At 42.2% G+C, this 19,462-nt stretch overlaps 1 protein-coding gene across 3 annotated transcripts in view; it reads right to left on the reverse strand.

The window, feature by feature from the left end:
- LOC135265143 (whirlin-like) overlaps positions 1-19,462 on the reverse strand; it is an 82,246-nt gene that overhangs the window by 20,855 nt on the left and 41,929 nt on the right. For all 3 annotated transcript variants that reach the window (XR_010332867.1, XM_064354469.1, XM_064354468.1), the window contains exons 4-5: positions 6,707-6,915; positions 4,950-4,986 (exon numbers count right to left, since the gene is read on the reverse strand). Coding sequence is in view for 2 of the 3 variants with exons in the window: in XM_064354469.1 (XP_064210539.1) it covers positions 4,950-4,986; positions 6,707-6,915 (246 nt within the window). In the remaining variant the exon portion in view is untranslated. The remainder of the gene's footprint in view (positions 1-4,949; positions 4,987-6,706; positions 6,916-19,462) is intronic.

The following is a 19,462-nucleotide window of genomic DNA, read 5'->3' on the forward strand; positions in this document are numbered from 1 at the left end:
TGCCCATGTGTATATGTCTACATTTACATCAGTGTGTGCGTGTGTCAGTGTGTGTCTGTGTGTAGAGCATAGTAAATTTCTAAATGAAATTGAAAAAGCACATAAGGATCACATACGTTTTGCACTGGCCCACAGGCCAGAGGCAGCACTGGCCATGTTTCCACTGCCAGCCACATGCAGGCTTTGACTCAGAGAAAACCACTCAATGGAACTCACAGGAATTAATAGCACAGTTAATATTGATTGGGACAGAGCCTTCTGTTTCTCATGGTCTCCCAGCCCTCTCCACAATGCTAACACTGCCCTGCCAGACCTCAGTGTCCCAGTTATCTCACAATGCTAACACTGCCCTGCCAGAGCTCAGTGTCCCAGTTATCCCACAATGCTAACACTACCCTGCCAGAACTCAGTGTCCCAGTTATCCCTCCCAGATGCTCAGTCCATACCCATGCAGAGCATCAGTGTCCCAGTTATCCCACAATGCTAACACTGCCCTGCCAGAACTCAGTGTCCCAGTTATCCCACAATATTAACACTACCTTACCAGAGCTCAGTGTGCCAGTTATCCCACAATGCTAACACTACCCTACCAGAGCTGTGTCCCAGTTATCCCATAATGCTAACACTACCCTGCCAGAGCTCAGTATGCCAGTTAGCCTGCAACACTAACACCACCCCAACACAGAGAGCAGAGTGGCAGTTATCCCACAAAACTAGCACTGCCTAACCACAGAGATCAGTGTGTCATTTACCTGCTAGATTTCAGATGAACATGTACACTGGCCAACAGAGGGCAGTATGGTATGCACTGTACGCCAGGACACACAGCATGCATCGTCAGCTACAGCATGCAAAAGTAGCTATGAATAAAACTGCCTACTGCATCACAGCCACGAGCAATGCAGTTTGCATAGGGGCAAACATGGCAGACTGCACTGTAGCGGTAGGCATGTGTCTCATGTTTAGTTTTTCATACTTTATGGTTCCTATTGGATGCTACGGTATTTTAAACGACATTGTGGTGTGGGGTGTGGGCGGGGGGTGGGGGTGGTGAGGATATTTAAGGGGAACTAATAGCACAAAATGAAGGACCAACTAGATATTGGAGGAATATTGAAGAGCATTACAGATGGATCAGTGCAGGTAATAGGAGAAGAGGATTACGGTGTTTTCGCAGAGATATTGCATCTCAGGCTGAGAGGCAGATCCTCCACGCCGTCCCCTCTTGTGAGGAAAAGAAGTGGATTCTTGCTCTGAGGGCTCTTCTACACCGTCTAAAAGGGTCTGATTGGCCCTTGACCACTTTTTCCTTCCTGGAGTCAGGAGATAATTACCCCAGTGTTATTTTTTTTGTACATCAATACTTTGTGTCTAAAGTTTAATTGTAAACTTAAATGGTAAAAGTGTGCTTTAGAGAAAAACGGTTCTCTTTTTTAAAGGAGGATGGGGGGGGGGGGGGGTATAGTGGTATAGTGCATGATGTTCTCTGGGACTTCTTTCTATAATATCTCCCATCATCACTCTCCCAAACTTGGGTATTCCAGCTGCTCAACTTACTCCCACTGCTTTCCCACCTACTCCCACTGCTGCTCTGCCTACTCCCACCTTTGCCCTGCCTACTTCCACTGCTGCCCCGCCCACTCCCACTGCTGCCCTGCCCACTTCCACTGCTGCTCCGCCTACTCCCACTGCCACCCCACCTACTCCCACTGCTGTTATTAGCAATTCAAAATAATTAAAGAAGTCATTTTGTTGGCCGGGGAATCCTTCTAGAAGTAATGGGTGAGTCAAAATACTGATCGTTTTTACCGGCTTACTGTAGTACTGTCTTTCGGCAGATTTGCACCATTGTAGGAGATAATGCAGGCCTGGTTGGTAGCATACTACACTGCACAAAAATATAAATGCAACACTTATCAATTTTGAAGATTTTTATTGAGTTCAAAGGTAATAAACGTAAATCAGTCAACTGAAATAAATTCATTAAGCACTTATCTATTGATTTCATGTGATTGGGGATACGGATATGCATTTGTTACTCACAGATTCCCCATAAAAGAACATACCATGAAATGAGCAGAATACCGATCAGTGTCTTGTGAGGCCACTAGTTTCCTCCTTTGCACTGAATTGATCAAATTATTGATTGTAGCCTGTAGAATATTGTCCCACTCCTCTTCAATAGCTGTATGAATTTGCTGGATATTGCTGGGAACTGGAACATGCTGTCGTATGCGCTGGTCCATAGCATCTCAAACATGCTCAATGGGTGACATGTCTGGTGAGTATGCAGGCCATGGAAGAACTGGGACATTTTCAGCTTCGAGGAATTGCGTACAGATCCTTGCAACAAGGGGCCGTGCATTGTCATGCTGAAACATGATTTGATGGTGGTGGATGAATGGCACAGCAATGGGCCTCAGGATCTCATCACGATATCTGCATTCAAATTGCCATTGATAAAATGCACTTGAGTTTTCTGCCCATAGGATATGCCTGCCCATACCAACACCCCACCACCACGGGCCACTCTGTTTACAACGTTGACATCAGCAAATTGCTCACCAACCTGATGCCAAACACGCTGCCTGTCATCTGCCCTGTATAGCTGAAACCGTGATTCATCAGTGAAGTGAACCGTTCTCCAGTGTGCCAGTGGCCATAGAAGGTGAGCTCTCACCCATTTACATCGATTGTGACTCCGAACTGCAGACAAATCAAGACCCCGGTGAGGACGTCGAGCACACAGATGAGCTTCCCTGAGGCTATTTCTGACAGTTTGTGCAGAAATTCTACAGTTGTGTAAACCAACTGTTTCATCAGCTGACCGTGTGGCTGGCCTCAGACAATCCTGCAGGTTAAGTCGGATGTGGCGGTCCTGGGCTGGCATGGTTACATGTGGTCTGCGGTTGTGAGGACTGTTGGACGAACTTCCAAAATCTCTGAAACGACGCTGGAGGTGGCTTATGGTGGAAAAATTAACACCCATTACTCTGGCAACAGTTCTACAGGATATTCCTAAAGTCAGCATGCCAATTGCATGATCTGTTAACTCTTGAGGCATCTGTGATATGGTGTTGAACAACAAAAAACTCAACATTTTAGGGTGGCCTTTTATTGACCCCATCATAAGGAACACCTGTGTAGTGATCATGGCTTTTAATCAGAATCTTGATATGCCACACCTGTGCAGGAGATGGATTATCTTGACAAAGGAGAAATGCTGGCTAACAGTGATATAAACAAATCTGTGGGCAAAATTTGAGAGAAATAAAATCTTTGTGCACACAGAACAAATCTTGGAGGTATCATTTAAACACATTAAAAATGGCTGCAAAAATGAAAGTGTTGCATTTATATTTTTGTTCAGTGTACATTTCAGGGTAACCTTTTGGGTGGCAGCAGTAGCCTAGCACAATGAACAATCACCTCTGGCTACGAGGCTACCCCTAGTGTCTGGTGTGTGTTAGGTGGTATTTGGCCAGCTGACTCTGCTTGGTGTCAAGCGGTGAATGTGTGGCAGCAGAATCTGAGAAAATGAGCTCTTAACTCAAGATAATTTATTTCATGTCATGTTATTTATTATTTATTTTATTTTGGATTTCAGAGTGTGTGGCAACTTTGGTTGTTCAAAATTCCATACAAAATTGTTCTCGAATACAATTCTGGGGTAACCTTAGGATAGCAGGAAAACCGGGAAGCACTAGTACCGCCTTGGTTATGCACATACCAAGGCAGAAGTGCTGCTAAAAACTGAAAGAAAAATAGCCAGGCTCTTCATTTCCAGGGTACACAAGCCACTACTGATACACTGACTGTATATATATATATATATATATATAAAACAACACATATACAATCATATAAATATGGTCACTTACACCAGTACACATGAATACACCTCTGCTACACATACACACATTCAGTAACACAAACGCATGTGTTAAATGCTTCTATGTTATTTCTGGAAGAATGACTTGGCACCTAATGAGGATCCTCATAAAATCAAATCAAGCATATAGGCAAGTATGCACATGCCACATGCATTAACTCCAGCTAAACACATACATCCAGCTATACACTGACCATTCAAGCAGAGAGCACGCAGACCAGCTGGTCTCCCAGATTGCTTGAGCTTGATCCTTGATCTTTCACAGGGGACATGCATATGGAAGTCAGAAAGCACTATCAGGAGGTGATGTTTTGACCTGTGTTATCTGACTGGACTGCTGGCTGCTATAAATGCCTCAGTTTTGATTCCAGTGATCAAAGTGTATCTGAGTGCTTCTGTAGGGTAGCTCCTTCTGTTCAGTGAAACAGAGTGAAGGGACTGAAGCAGAAGGACAGGATACAAATCTTTAATGATACCTGACAAGGCCTGATTGTACTGCACAACCCCCCTCCACACACACACACAAACACAAACACACGCCACGCACACACGCACACGCACACACGCACACGCACACGCGCACACGCACACACGCACACACGCACACGCACACACGCACACGCCACATGCACACGCACACACACACACAAACACAAACACATGCCACACACACACACACACACACACACACACACACACAAACACACCCACACACACACACACACACACAACACGCACACACACGCCACACACACACGCACACACGCACACACACCTAAGGTGACCATGAACTGAATTTTCCTTATATACAGAAATTATTAACAGTAAACATCTACTTTTTTTTTTTTCAATTTTACATGTACCAGATGTTCATATACTCTAGTATCTCTATAACACCCCAATTCTACAGACCAAATTGCTAGATAAAGCATGTGCTCAAACCAACTTGTGTAAATGCACTTAAAATATAAATGCTACAAAGATAGTGTATTGCAGTTTAAAATGACAGTCTCTGCATCTCTTGCCAATTTAAATGGAGAGAGATGGGTCCTCTTACCTTCCCTGATGCTGTGGCACCACGGTCCATTGGCAGCCTGCAGGACACAGAGGAGAGAAAAATGGAAATTTAATGAGAGGAATTATCATGAAGATAATGGTTTCTGAAATGCCCCCGATTACATCACGAGCCAAACAAAACAGAACCAAACGCAATTTCAGTGCCGACTGTGGCTGGCAGTCTTGCAGATCAATGTGTAACTGGCCTCTCCCATTGACCACGGCTGGCAGGCTATCCCCTATCTTACCACATAATAACAGCTCAGTGAATGAGTATGCACGTTCTTTCAGTCACAGCTAAAAAGAACACTTATGACGGGCACAGAAATCAGCTAAAAAAACTGCTAAAGGCAAACCCATACACGCACAGGCATACACACATGCACACATAACAGTGTGCTGTAGTTCATTCTACTTGAGCTGGGTGTCAGTTTGATAAACTGTGGGACTAAATGCCACCTTGAATGTTTTGAGAATGTGTGCCCATGGATTTTATATCTCCCAGGGCTCTCCATCAACCCAACCCACCTACAGGAGTTCTACCGACAGAGAGCTGGAGGTGAAGAGAGGAGAGAGAGGAAGAGAGCATGAGGAAGAACTTACTATACTGGTAGAAAAAAAAGGCCAAAGACCACGTAGACACTCTCAACGTGCTAACACGCGCTAGTCAAATAAAGCAAACTTGACGTGATGGACCTGCATATGCCTGACTAAAAGCGCTGCTGATTGCAGTGAATAATAAATGCAGAAGGTCACTTTGATGACTTCACTCCGCGGTTTAATCTACAGCATAACCGTGGCCTTGCTGGAAGGGTTCCGCAGAGTATGCTTTCTCCTTCATGAACAAATCCCTTTTATTTTCATATTACGGATGTGGTTAACCTTAGAGTACCCCCAGAACCATGAACGAGGCTGAACCAAAACTAATTAAGAACAGCTTGACAGTTTGGCCTTCTCCATTAGGAGGCTAGGGTGACTAAAGGTAATCCTTGCGTTGTCTTAATATTATGTATGCAGTGCACCCTATATCCAGAAGGTCAAAAATGGCTCACCCTCACTGGAACATAAGTGAGAAAGCCTCTTCATTGAATTTTAAACCCTAAATCAATATGTTTCATGTAGAAACAACCTGGCACTCATCAGTAAATTAGCGAATAACTTAAGTTCTTACTTCACAGTCCAGATGGACTGTATTTCTTCAGCATATACCATTCATTTTTACAAAAAAAACATTTGATTTTATAATTGATTTTTTTGCTGTAATGGATGTGCACTTCATTTTGATTATGACATCTGATTTAATAACTGCAGGGTGAAAAAAGACTCATAAGATAATCTCTGCACCCTGATGGTGAACCACTTTTATTCAAATATAGAAAGTACAATGTTGAACGTTTTCTAATGATACCATCACCCCAGGAAAAGTCATCAAACTTCATGCTGAAAAATGATGATTTTCACTGCTGTTAAACTTAGGATAGGGTCATTTTTGACCGTAATGGACAACAAGATGGGTAAGTATAAGATGATTATTGCTCATACTCATGTGTAAATGCAGAATAAAGTGCCAGAGAAGACATGTTTCCCCCTTAAACATTCTCCCCATGTTTCCCCCTAACCCATGTTAGTTTTCGGTGCCTAAGCAGTTCTGTACGGGACTCCTTAATTCACAGTGGAGAGAAGTGGAAAGGGCAGTCCCGCTGAACCTGGAGTTGATGAGGGGGGGGGGGTGGGGGGAGTTTTAAGGTGGACCCTCACCCCGCGACGCTGCCCCCCGCCGAGCTCTCGGCGATCTGGGCACTGCTGATCCACTTGGTCTCGTCCACCACGGTGCGCGCGTGGGGGAGCCGCCCCACGTCCTTCACCGTCATCATCAGGTGGCGCGAGGACCTCAGCACCTGCACCGCCTCGTCGTGCGGGATGCTGAGGAAGCTCCGCCCGTTCACCTCCAGGATCTGATCGCCCACCTGCGGGGAGGGGCGCGGGGCGGGCACAGAGAGGAGAGGGCGTGTGGGCCGGAGCGCGGGAGCGTCAAAGAGATGCAGCGTGGGTAGAGGGTGGCACAGTGCGGGTAGAGTTGACACAGGGACAGTTTCTGCAGCACAGAACTGAACACAGGCTGGAAACCGCAGTGCATGGACACACAGGGTGGTTGTTACGGCACAGATTTGTTAGAGTGAAAGTGAAAGAAAAGGCTTGGTACAGGACGAAGGGTGAAAAGGGTGGCGCAGGAACACAGGGAGTTCAGGCTGACACAGGAAGCGCAGGCTGGTTAGAATGTGCTAGAATGCATTAACATCCCCACCCAGGGTTGTTGTCCAGATAAAACCTGCCATATTTATACTGCAAAACTGATGGTGATTTGAACATGGGACCACAGCTAATGTTATGGAAGTTATGGAATAAATATGTAAGTCAAAACCAAAAGAAAACCAGCCAGGATTTACCTTCTCTAAATTTTTCAATGACCAAAATTGTTCAACCCATTGCTGTTTTGCAACTCTATACATACACTTGAGTTCCTTGTGTCTCTAGTTGTTACTAAATTCTGCTCTCTGTAATGGACTTCCTTATAACCCCCTTTCCACCAACCTATATCTAAAGCGTCGACATGCATGCACACTTATTGTAGCTTGATTGAACAAGCCTGCCTTGAACCAGTCTGGTATATTTAGCTTCAATCCTCATTGCTAGCCAGAATGAAATCAGCTTGTCTTATTGTGTTAATTTAAGCCAGACACCTTAACGTAAGGCAAAATTTGTCCATCAAACTTCATTAAAGAACTGCCCCGGGTGTGTCTAGGTGACATCGTAAATCAAGCTGGCTAGCTGCTGAGGCTCTGCACCATTGGTTCTTCATCCTTTTATGAGCCATTACGGTGAGTCCTGCAGCCTTCACCCAAGAAGATTGCTGTAGGCGATTATGTGGCCCGAACAACAACAAAAAAAAAACCTTGGGATCAATATCTTTAAAATGTAATCCCCGTGTGACAGCAGCCGGTGATGTAATTAAGCGGAAAGCACAACAATGGTCACATTGCCGATGTGAACCGAATCAATATTTAACAAATCTTAAAAGATCTGTTCTCCGGGCGAATGCCGTGGTTAAGAGCAAAGATGATTTCGGGCAGAAGTGCAGGATAGCAGAGCTTCCTGTTTTTCCAACCAGCTGGAAAGCTTTGCTGTATTTTAATGTTACAGGCAAGGTCATGTGAGAGTTCAGTTCTATTTAGCAGTGGCGACCTGGGAAAACATGGGAAGTAGTAACTGTTATGGATTGATCAATCAACTGCAGGGTGGATGGTTATGTGGCCAGATATTGACTCGCTGGTTCGTGAATATGACCAGGGCACCAGTGTTAACAGCCCGATGGGATCTTCAATAAACATAGGGAGTCAGGGCCTTGGCTTAACCCTCCTATTATGTTGAAATTTTATGATGCCTTTTATGTTTGGGGTCAAACTGACCTCAATAATTTAAACTGACACAAAATTATTGTGATAGAAAAAAACACTGTGTGTGACATTAATGTCTCTCAGATGAGTAGACTTTTATCCATAAATATTAAAAAAAACCCCACACAACACCTTTTTATATAATGTTGGTGCATTACTTTTGAAAACATGCAATTATTTTTATTGCACATTTACTATTCACTCCCACTAAATTAGGAAAATTCAAACAGCATCAAGATGAAAAAATAAGCTTAACTGTTTTTTAAAAGATGGCAAACACTGAAGGTCAGGTTGACCCCAAACATAAATATGAGAGTTGACTTCACCTGAATAGGGCAACAACTTCTACAGAACAATCCCATGTGACTGGGATGGGCCATTGGTTTTACCCAGGTCAGAGAGAGAAGAATCCCTACTGATCAAACAATACAACTTTTTATTTCTAATGCTATTCCACCCTTGTTTTTCAAAGCTTGTTTGTCCAATTTGGAATGTCCAGTCATGCCCATGCTGCAATGCTCATCGTGCCCTCCACTGTCAAATCAAGAGAGCGGAAAACATGCCTTAGCATGCCTTTTCCTCTAAAGAACATGGCCTTGTTTCCACTTCTATTCACACCGTGGTCAACAAGATGGGCTTGCACAGACATGAGTCTTGGGAAGACACTGAATTCATCGCTGAAAAGATGAACTGTGAGAGCCCAATTGGCCAGTGAAGGTTGCCGGTGCATGATGAGACATCGTCATCCTGGCTCCCTGATCCCCTCACTGCCTCCATAGTCACTGCTGTGAAAATGAGATTCTGAATAGAATAGAAATGCTTCTATAAGCAATTAAATGTATACTTACTGTTTAAGCCTTAATGTTTAAGCAGAAGCACCTTCCCTTTAACTTCTAGTGCCTAACAGGATGAGTCATCATGGTTCAACCTACGCTGTCAGCTGAAATTGACAAGGCTGCCCTGACATATGCTAGTGTCAAGTAGCCATCAAGCTACTTGACACTAGCACCGAATGAGCTGGGAGGACAGGCTACAGACAGCAGATACATACCAATGTACTTTTGCATAAACTTGTACTCGTATTTGTTGAAACGTCCTGTTTTTTACTGGTTTCAGTTCTGAGCAAGTATGGCAGTAGTAATGCACTGTGTATTCATGTGCATATATACCAACATTGACTGTACTTTTATAATCTAAATCCATTTATTAACATTCATAACCCTATTATCTACTTTGTATGGGCAATAGCAGTCAAAATACATGATTCAACTGTTCACCTATGGCCATTAACTGTTTTTAATGTGCAGATAAATACTGTAACAAGGCTCAATAAAGAAAAATGTAATTAGAAGCTGTGCAATGAGAAAGGTCTTTAACAATGGAAATTGCTATATATGCAAGTTTGCTACATAAGTCTGCCAGAAGCAGAAATATCCAAAGGCCATTTTCAAAGCACATAAACTGAGATATGGGTTCACCAATTGGCCCCCAAATCAGGTAGCTTGTGGGAGACAAATGAGTTAGATTTTTCTGTCATATTGAACCCAGCTTGCGAAAACTGTTACAGAGACATCAATGAACAAAGTCAGGAATTACCTCTCACAATTCCCCACAAACAGTGGCAATTACATTACATATTGTCAACAGAAGCAAGCACACGCCATCCCATAACTGTTATTTGGCAGTATGGTAACACTGTTGCCAGAATGCACCAGGCTTATTTCTATAGTTAGTTTGTTTTTTAGTATTTTGATGAAATCAAACTAACAGATATACTTGAGATGATAGCTTTGTTGTTGTTGTTTTTTTCAACTGGATTGGATCAGTGTATACATTAAAAGATCAGAACTGTGTAATTCTCATCACAGAAAAGGCCATATTGCAGTGACCCAGGCCCAGTCATAGCCACCATCGTAAAAAAAAGTTTGAATGTCACTGCTGCACGTAGGGCCTTTCCCAGCTGTCAGGATAAGATGACATCTGGCCCAGATCTGCTTAGCCGTTAGACAGAAGGACATCAAATAGTGGTACACCTCCATGCAAACAAAATGCCATTGACATATTCTTCCCTGTGGATATTTTTGCTCAATTATGAATAATACCAGCATTCCACATACTGAATCAATGATGAAACTTAAGCATATTATGTCAACAACAGCATCTTTGAGTGACAGTCATAAATTATACCACGATATGGACAAACAGGAAAGAAGAAGTAACTTTTCACCACTGGAAGACACACCTGAGCTGTCGCTCAAAGGAGAAAAAAAAAGACAGGTGGATTAGATATCGACCTCTGCACATCTTTCTTCCTCGTGTGCTACAGTGTTTTTTTTTCTCGGTGAATCAGCAGGGGAAATGTCCCATAATTCACTGTGCACAGCCGAAAGGAGAGCGGATGTCGATTTACACTGACCTGGGGCAGGGAACAACACTTTGCGAACTCAAGAGTCACGCTCACCGGAGCCTGTTACTGTTAGAGCGTTATTGCCCTGACAGTGAATCTGGACCATGCCTAATATTAGGGTATTTCACATTTTCAGAATGATAGCAGGGAAATAGGTCCCACTGTATTCACCTGAGGGTAATTCATTAAATAATAATAAAGTGATAATACCTACCTGGCCTAAATTTTATAACACTGACCTTCTTGCTGTCCTACAATGAAACACGTTCCTGAAGATAGTTTGGAATTTCTGTGCCTTCCTATAAAACCCTATAAAATGTTGCTAGAGAGTGTTGAAACATGGACCCCTAGCTGACTGCCCTCAGTGATGAAATCACTAATTACGCGTCACCCTACAGTGTTACTGGCCACAGTCGCCATTTGGTATGGTCTGGATTTGTTGAGAGACCGGGGTTCATCCATGCACCACAGCAAGGTGCCTTAACCAAACTAGCCACCCGGCAGCCCATAAACGCTATAACTCAAACCTTTTACTCCAACTGTTCCTTTATTTCTGGTTACCTGTCCTTCATTATTATTTGTTTTTAAGGTTACTTCCTTTGTTTGTTTTGTTAATATTGAATTAATTTAAATATTATATGAATGGTTGGTTTTGTTAATTTTTTCTGTATTTGTGCCTTTCCCCATACACTTGCCTTTTTAATCATATTTATTCACAGATTCTGGAAGGTGCTTTGCAAACCTGCAATAAAAGTGCCATACAAAGAGTCCACTACATAATGTATGGCCCAAGGCTGACAATTTTAATAAAACTCCACTATTCAGGTTTAGAAAAAAAGAAACATACTAGCAGCAAAAATCAAACAAAAAGAAAAATCGGTATTTGTTTATCAGCAAAATTAAATTGTGCGATAAATCAAAAATGATATCTGGGCCAAGTTCAATCTAGCAGGATATTTAGCCAGGACCCAAGGACCCATCAACACAGAGAAACCCCAGCCAGATACAGACTGATTATGCTCAATGCCACTTGAAAGGCACAGAGTGTGGTAGTTGGACGAGATAACAAAACAAAAGTCCAGTCTCACAGAGTACACTGTGGGAGGACAGAGCAAGACTAGGCAGCTAAGTGTTTAAGCAGCAAACAAAACAAGGGCTTTGAGCGAGCGGAGAGCAAATAAGCTAATAAAAAATGCAAATATTCTTCTAAATCTCAGAGAATCAGTTATTGTACTGACTTCCAACAAAACAGACTTAAAAGCTGTTCCATACTGTACTCGTGTTAAATGGTAACACCATATGCTTGTTAGTGCTTTATGTGAGACATCTGATGTGAATACTTCACGAGCGAGCTGAACTGTGAAATGCAGTGTGTATGCATCAGACGGAGAGCCCTAAATGAGCTGGTGTAACTGAGCCGTGTTCTGAGTGATCCCAAGGGAGGGAGGAAAGGCTATTTTCAGCCTCAGAAACACTCAAACGCTTCCAGTTTATTTGAAACACGGGCACAGTTAATGGTGCCGATTTAGAGGATAGAGGAACGAGACGAGGAAGAAGTCACAGAGAATCTGATACATGAGTGCAACGTAAGTGAGAAAAGAAAAAAATGCCTCGCGCGCAGACACGCCAAACTGTGAAGCACTAACGATCCGCGCTTTCAATTTTTTTCAGAGGCCCGTCTCCCTCCGAACGCTCGGATCGTTTCAGACAGTATTGCTGTCTGCGGATTAATAGTGACAGGCAAATCTGTCTGCCGAACTCTCGGGTTCCGCAAGCCAGCGAAGGCTGTCTGCCCCGGGGGGAGAGATGCGATAATTAAAACCCCTGTCTGGAGAAGCTGATGGAATCACTGTGAGGCCATCCTTCACCGATGGCGACAGCTGGATTTTCATTGGTTGAGGAGACCGTTTAAAACCTTATCTACGCCCAGACACAATGCGAAGCTACTCTGGAAAAAAGTTTGCGGCCTTTAAAAAAACTTTATTGAAAGATATGTCTTACTAGCTTGACAGTATCCAATGCTGGAAATGGATTTGCTTCCACTTGATGATTTCAGTTTCCTAGAAAGGAATGTTGCCCCTAAATGAAATGCATTAAAAGAAAATGTATTTAAGTTTACTGGCAGGCTTATCTAATGGAAGTGATTTCTCAAAGGCTTGTAAGTTATTTGTGGCTGAACATTATCTGCTGAAAAAGCTTTTCACCATTACTGAAAAACTGAAAGGCAACACTGTTGATACCTGATAAAGAATTTATAACATAATTATTTTTCTTCTTGCGCAAAAAGGTTACAGAATGGTTGCTATGTTATACATGTGATCATACAGCTATACTGTATACGCTGTACATGTCCACAGGCATGTTGTCACCTTGCAAGGAGCTTTTGATCTAATCATCCCTGGCTTTTTTAAATAACCAATTTATTAACATTTATTCATCCCGAATAACCATCAGCAATTGCATTTATAACTGCATCATATCTGAAAAGTTACCTTCAGTTTTTTTGCAGTGAAAACTGAAGAGGTTTCCTGGTTGATCAAAAAATCTTGGATGAGCAAGCAGTAAAATACAGAGCCCCTCTAGGCAACCTAGGTGAAAGAAAATATTTCAATTTGGAAATACGTACTCTCGATTTTTGCAATTAATGAGTTTGGTTTGCTAAATTTGTAGGCTCAGTTTTGCAATCTTTGCACACAGTTTTGTAATAGGACCTGGCCAGTATTCAACTAAACAGCTTAACATAGTTTGTATGTAGTCAGTAAGGCCAAACAAGAAACCATTGCTTATAACTTAATGAATTCAGCAGAATGACACACCAAGCAATTTATTAAAACATTATTTTTGTTGTTGTGTTGTTATTCTTTGGTGAATTATTGCATATGTATATAGACATTTTATAAAAGTGATATGCCACTCGAACCCCTAATGCACCATGAACATAACCACGGCTAGGTTGTTTGCCGGGGATCTCTGCTTCGAGTTGTCCCTGACATCAGCCCCTAGCCGTGCCAATATCCATTCTACAGGATACCACGGGTACCTGTACAATATTGCTTTAATAATATTTAATAATATCCTGTTTTCTCATGTGTGAATTGTAGCCACGATGCTTTCTTGCAAGGAACTCTTTATTTACAAGTGGAATTAACATTGCAAACCTGAGTGATCTCACTCAAACCGTATGCACGGACTGCAAAACAGAGGCTATGGATTTTTAATTCAAGTGTACAAATTGCAGAACAGTAATGAGCGTGCAAACTGAGTATGTTTTAAACACTGGATAGCAAACTGATTGACAAAACAGTAGGTGTAGTACTGATTTTCAAAACCAACCGTAACGAGACTATTGCAAAACGTAGGTAGCTGACTGATTTTGTACAAAAATGAGGAGATACGGGACAAAAAAAATATTTTTCACTGAGAGTACTAGGGGGCTCCATAGTAAAAGGATTAATGATTGACATTAATTGCCATTAATGATTGAACAAGATGGTGACTGAAAGGCATGTCTACATTTGTGAAAGAACAATGACAGAATGAATGCATGAATGAACAAACAAACCTCACCTTGGCTTTTTGTCCTTACACTCAGAACACAGTTATAATACAATAAACTGCCCACCTAACTGTGCAGAAACCGTACAATATGCTTTTCAATCATTTTAAGTAAATGAATTAAATTATAAAACAATTCTTGAAAAAAAAAAAAAAACGTAAAAGGCGTAAAAAGTTTTAGGTTCTGGATGTCCTTGGCTGGACAATCCACTTCATTTTCATTTTCATATCGCACATTATGCTTTTATCATCATGCATATCCTTCCTGACTGTGATATTTTTTCAGAAATCCAATAAATGTTCTGCTATTTATTTGCCATGGACCAGGAAGTTCAACTCCTCCTCAAAAACAATAAAGCATGAGGAAGAAGGACTTTCATTAAAAAGTCTTCCAGATTTCACTCTGGCAAACAGCCGTCCTCCCAGACTCTCAGATAAACTGTCTGACATTTCAGTGCCGCCCGTAGTTAAAGGAATAGTTCACTTTCTGGAGTTTGTGATATTATTTCAGTTTCAGTTTCACTGATTTTGATTGGCCCAGACAGTTTGTGTTTCACAAAGGACACTTTAAGATGGCAGAAGTTTCTCACAGCTTGCTAGCTTCACAATGGCTGTGGTGGCATTAACGGGTTTGTGGTTTATATAGCACAAAGAAAATAAACTTCAAGGAACTTCAAAGCAGTCACACAGCGACGCCATACCTCCAGAGGTTGTACCTTTTATATATTTCATTTTAGATAACATATCTTTTAAAAAGCCCAGAGAATGTTTAAGCAGAGCGTTTTATGAATGACGTCCAAATGAATTGAAGAATTTCCAGCGGACGGACCATTGGATAAGGGGTGAGGCTGCATGTATTTTCCAACCATGAAAGGGCCATCCCTGCCAGATAACAGCAAATTAAGTGTTTAAGCTCTCCCTGCATTGTGGCGTTATCTGCCTCAGAAGCACTCCAGTGGAAATATGATGCTGAATTCTCAGCCCCAGCCACCATCTGAAACCAGTTATCTATAAAAATGTTCACACTGTTTCGTCAGCTCGACAACCAATGGCGAAAACAAGTTACCAATGACAGTTCAGATGGGCTTTTATCAAAGATTTATGATGGCTTTTGGTAAGGACAGCCAAGATTCTTTTTTGTTGGCAAGTTCTGGGACGGTGCCTGTAATTAATGGGGTAATTAATGTTATTGGGCAATTAAGCCAAAGTACACATACAGTCACTTCAATAGATTCTAACACCAGGATGGTGCAGCGGGGCATTTGTGAATGCATGCACGTGTGCTACTTCATGGGTCTGCACATGTACAGTAGGCCTATGTATGTATGTTTGTGTACATGCAAGCGCATGCAAGTGTTCTCTGTTAGTGCGTTAGTAATTTAGTGCGTGTGTGTACAGTATGTTCAAGTGAGCATGGATCAGTGTGTATGGATGCGTGTGTTAATGTATGCTTATGTTTGTATGAATCAGTCTACATATGAGTATTTGTGTGTATGCATGAGTGTATTCACGTGTGTATCTGTGTGTGTGTGTATGTGTGTGTGTGTGGGCATGTATTACTATCTTTGTGAGAACCAAATGTTCCCACAAGGATAGAAAGATGAGGAAAATTACGCAAGGGTCCCCACAAGTTCAAGAGGCTGTTTTAGGGTTAGGGTTAGGTTACAATTAGGTTAAGGTTAGGGTTAAGGTTAGGCTGCATTCACACATTCACCACATGGCCCATTTGTGTGACGTTGTGTTGTGAACTTTAACCTCCCCCCTCCATTTCCTGTCCGCTAACTCAAAAAAAAAAAAAAAAAGGACAAAAACGCAAAGCGAAGGAAGCTATTTTGCAGCATAGACTGCCAGCCAGACACAGACGTCAAAGCTGGGTACACCAAGCGAGGACACAACTGGGAGAGTATCATCGTTTGGTCCATGAACTCCATAGTGCTAGGTACAATAAACTAACATGCAAGAACTGCTAAGTAGCAAATCTTTTATACAGCTTAATTCCGATGTTCGGAATTGATATTTAGCTAGTAACTGTTGTTTCGGTACTCGTCCCATTACCCGGTACTGTTAAATCACGATGACGATAATAAAATCAAATCTTAGGAAATGAATCGCATCAGTAATTCATCTGACAGCTGCTCGTTAAACAGCGGACTGCTACATGGTAATTTAAACAACTTACATGATTGGCCACTGCAGCGTGACATCGGGTTGCGTTCCGGCAAAAGTTGAATCTGGTTTTTTTTCGGCACCCCATGCGGTCCCCCACTGCCGCAGCCTAAACGCACTACCCCCATTCAAATGAATGGGAAGACTGCCATTTTTGCTGCACAACCCTGCGGCAAGCTGATCTGGTGTGAATGCAGCCTTAGGCATGTAGTGGTTGGGGTTAGGGTTAGGGTTAGAGGTTACGGAATGAGTGTAAGTCAATGGGAAGTCCTCACAAGTATAGCAATACAAACGTGTGTGTGTGTGTGTGTGTGTACGCGTGTGTGTACGTGTCTGTTAAACAGATGAGGTCACAGCACATGTGGGCATATGCACAGTGCCACATCCCTGAGCTGACAGTGTTTAGGCTAGTGTATCAGGCCAGATACCAGCCAGGCTATGTATGCTACCAAGAGTGAAACACATCCCATCGCAGCCACAGAGGTATCCCGACCTGAATAACAAGGTGCTGAAGAATGACATGGAATACTAAACAAGGGAGGACATTACTGCGGCTGGCAGCTAACAAGAGTGTTGAGTAGGTCTGATTCAAACTGGCCCGTTCTGCCCCCGAGGAGCGGAGTATCTGTTCTACTTCACAAAGCTGTGTCCTTTTTTATTTCCCTTGATGACAGATCTTAACACTTACTGTACCAGTAAAAAAAAGCCTACTTCAGTAAGGCTAACAGCCTACTTTCCAAAGCCCAACTTCAAGAGGAAGAAAAACCGCCTGCAAGTACAATCCATCGACCTATCTACTGAACTCAAAGCAATGGAGAGTGGGAGGATTTAATTACCTTTCCTGTCAATGTATTTGTCAATGACAATCCCATTTTAAATGCATTTTTAAGCAATCCACTTTAATAGATCTGAATTCCGAAATGCCATACTTTGGGTCGTTTTCCTTATGTGCAAGCTGCCTAAACCCTTGCCTTTGTTTTTGGGGTATGAGGAAAGCAACTGGGTCTCTGAAATGACAACAGGGTTGTTGCTTACTGGGAGTTCTGCATGTCCTCCTGGGTGAAACTGATGAGCTTTTCACCTTTCGCAAGCTCTCTAATGATGCCATTACTCATGTCCACCTATTGCCCAAATCCGGCACCTGCTTCATACCGCTTTTAAGAAAGGGAGTAATATATATATCGGCACACTGCGGTAGGCAGGAGAGCGGCCATTTTCTGAGCGCTATTGTAACCTGAATATTGAAAAAAGTTAGAGTACATCTGAACCCCCCCCCCCCCTTAAGAAAATCACTCGTTTTGTGTATTTTTAACCCCTCTATTGCCTGTGTCGGTCTGTTCGGCGCTGGTGCTGGGTCTTGCAGCTGGCACAAAGCACTCGGAGAACGTCGATATCACGTTTGGCCTTCTGCCACGCCAGGAAGCGTAAACATCCTTCTTCTTTCCATTCGAGGAAATGTCAGCAGGGCTCAATCTTTCCTCTGACTGTATTTTGATTATGTTTGCACTTGCTTTTTTCCCTTTGGCTCTTGGCTCTGACAGAAAAAAAAATTATGCACTGTGTCAATATAGATGTTTTAGTTCAGCCATGCATATCCTATCCAATACGGATGTTTTAATCCGTAGGTTACAAAAGAAAAATGCAATTAGTTAATTATATTGTGCACAATTCCATCTGAAATGATGAGTGGACCCCATAAGATATTATGAACAAAATAAATTCTAGAAAACTCGTAGTTTTCACGCATATAAATCCGACAAGCTATTAATTGTGGAACAGGCCTGGTGAAAATATAACTACCAATCAATCATGCTAATTACTGAAGTCAAACAAGCCGCTCTGGTCTCGTAAAATTTAGGAGGTTGTAAAATGCAATACACGCCACTTAATCCATAATGGGAAAACGGCTGGATAGCAAATCCACACGCTTGTAATGAGGAAAGCGATTTTAACAAGTGTTTTTAGCTAAGGAATAAGAACTTAAATGCTATGGTTAGTGCATCAGGGACACGCATGTAGCATGCAGTCAGACAGACAGGTGTCACAGGTCACTAACAGAATCAAATGAACAAATGCCAAACTCGAATCTGTCCGCATCTGTAAGAGTGGCCCAGAAATCCCACAATTAAACAATTAAACTCCCATTTAAACATAGACACACGTTCACAGAATAAATGCTCAACTATACACCAACTAAGGTGTGAAGAGCATTCTGGAGGTAAAACCCCATGATTGATAACTTCTGGACTGCAAGCTTTAGATTTTTGACTAGTCCTTCTGGTCATGGCCACACATCTCAAAGGCTTATCTTCCAATACGTGATCATACCATATCCTAGGTAAATTTTGACAGAGTATTAACTTGCTCTTGCTGTTAACCACTATGAGGATACCAGTCAGTGTGATCATAAAGTAGTTCTGTATTGATTATTGCTGGACGCTGGGGCTGGCCAAGAACAGTGAACATCTCTTACTGAGGGGCTGGCTGACTCGCTGACTCCTCATTGGTGAAACATGGTGGTGGCATGCAGTCCGTGGCTGTATTCATCTTAACTAGTGACACCACGTGAGTGTGATAATTTAAGAACAAAAAAACAGCTCTACTCTGGACATGAAACAGTGTTTGTGATGCAGGTAGCTAGCTGACAATATAAGTCTACAGTACATTGTACAGTATATGTGTTGTAAAAGTTCAAAGCACCCAAAAACATTTACTAGTTTGCTTGCTAGCTAACTAGTTTATATATTATAGTTCAATGGCTAGTTACAAGTAGCTAACATTAATAAATTTGCTGAAAGCTTACTGATGCTAGCTACTTAGCCAATGCCCATTTAATAGTGAAGCTAACTTAGTTCGCTATCGATAGCCCGAGATATGACAAGGTATGGTGCTCACTATAGCTTGAATTCATATACTATTTTGTTGTTGATT

This window comes from Anguilla rostrata, chromosome 10 (assembly GCF_018555375.3).
Source record: "Anguilla rostrata isolate EN2019 chromosome 10, ASM1855537v3, whole genome shotgun sequence".
Taxonomy (NCBI): domain Eukaryota; kingdom Metazoa; phylum Chordata; class Actinopteri; order Anguilliformes; family Anguillidae; genus Anguilla; species Anguilla rostrata.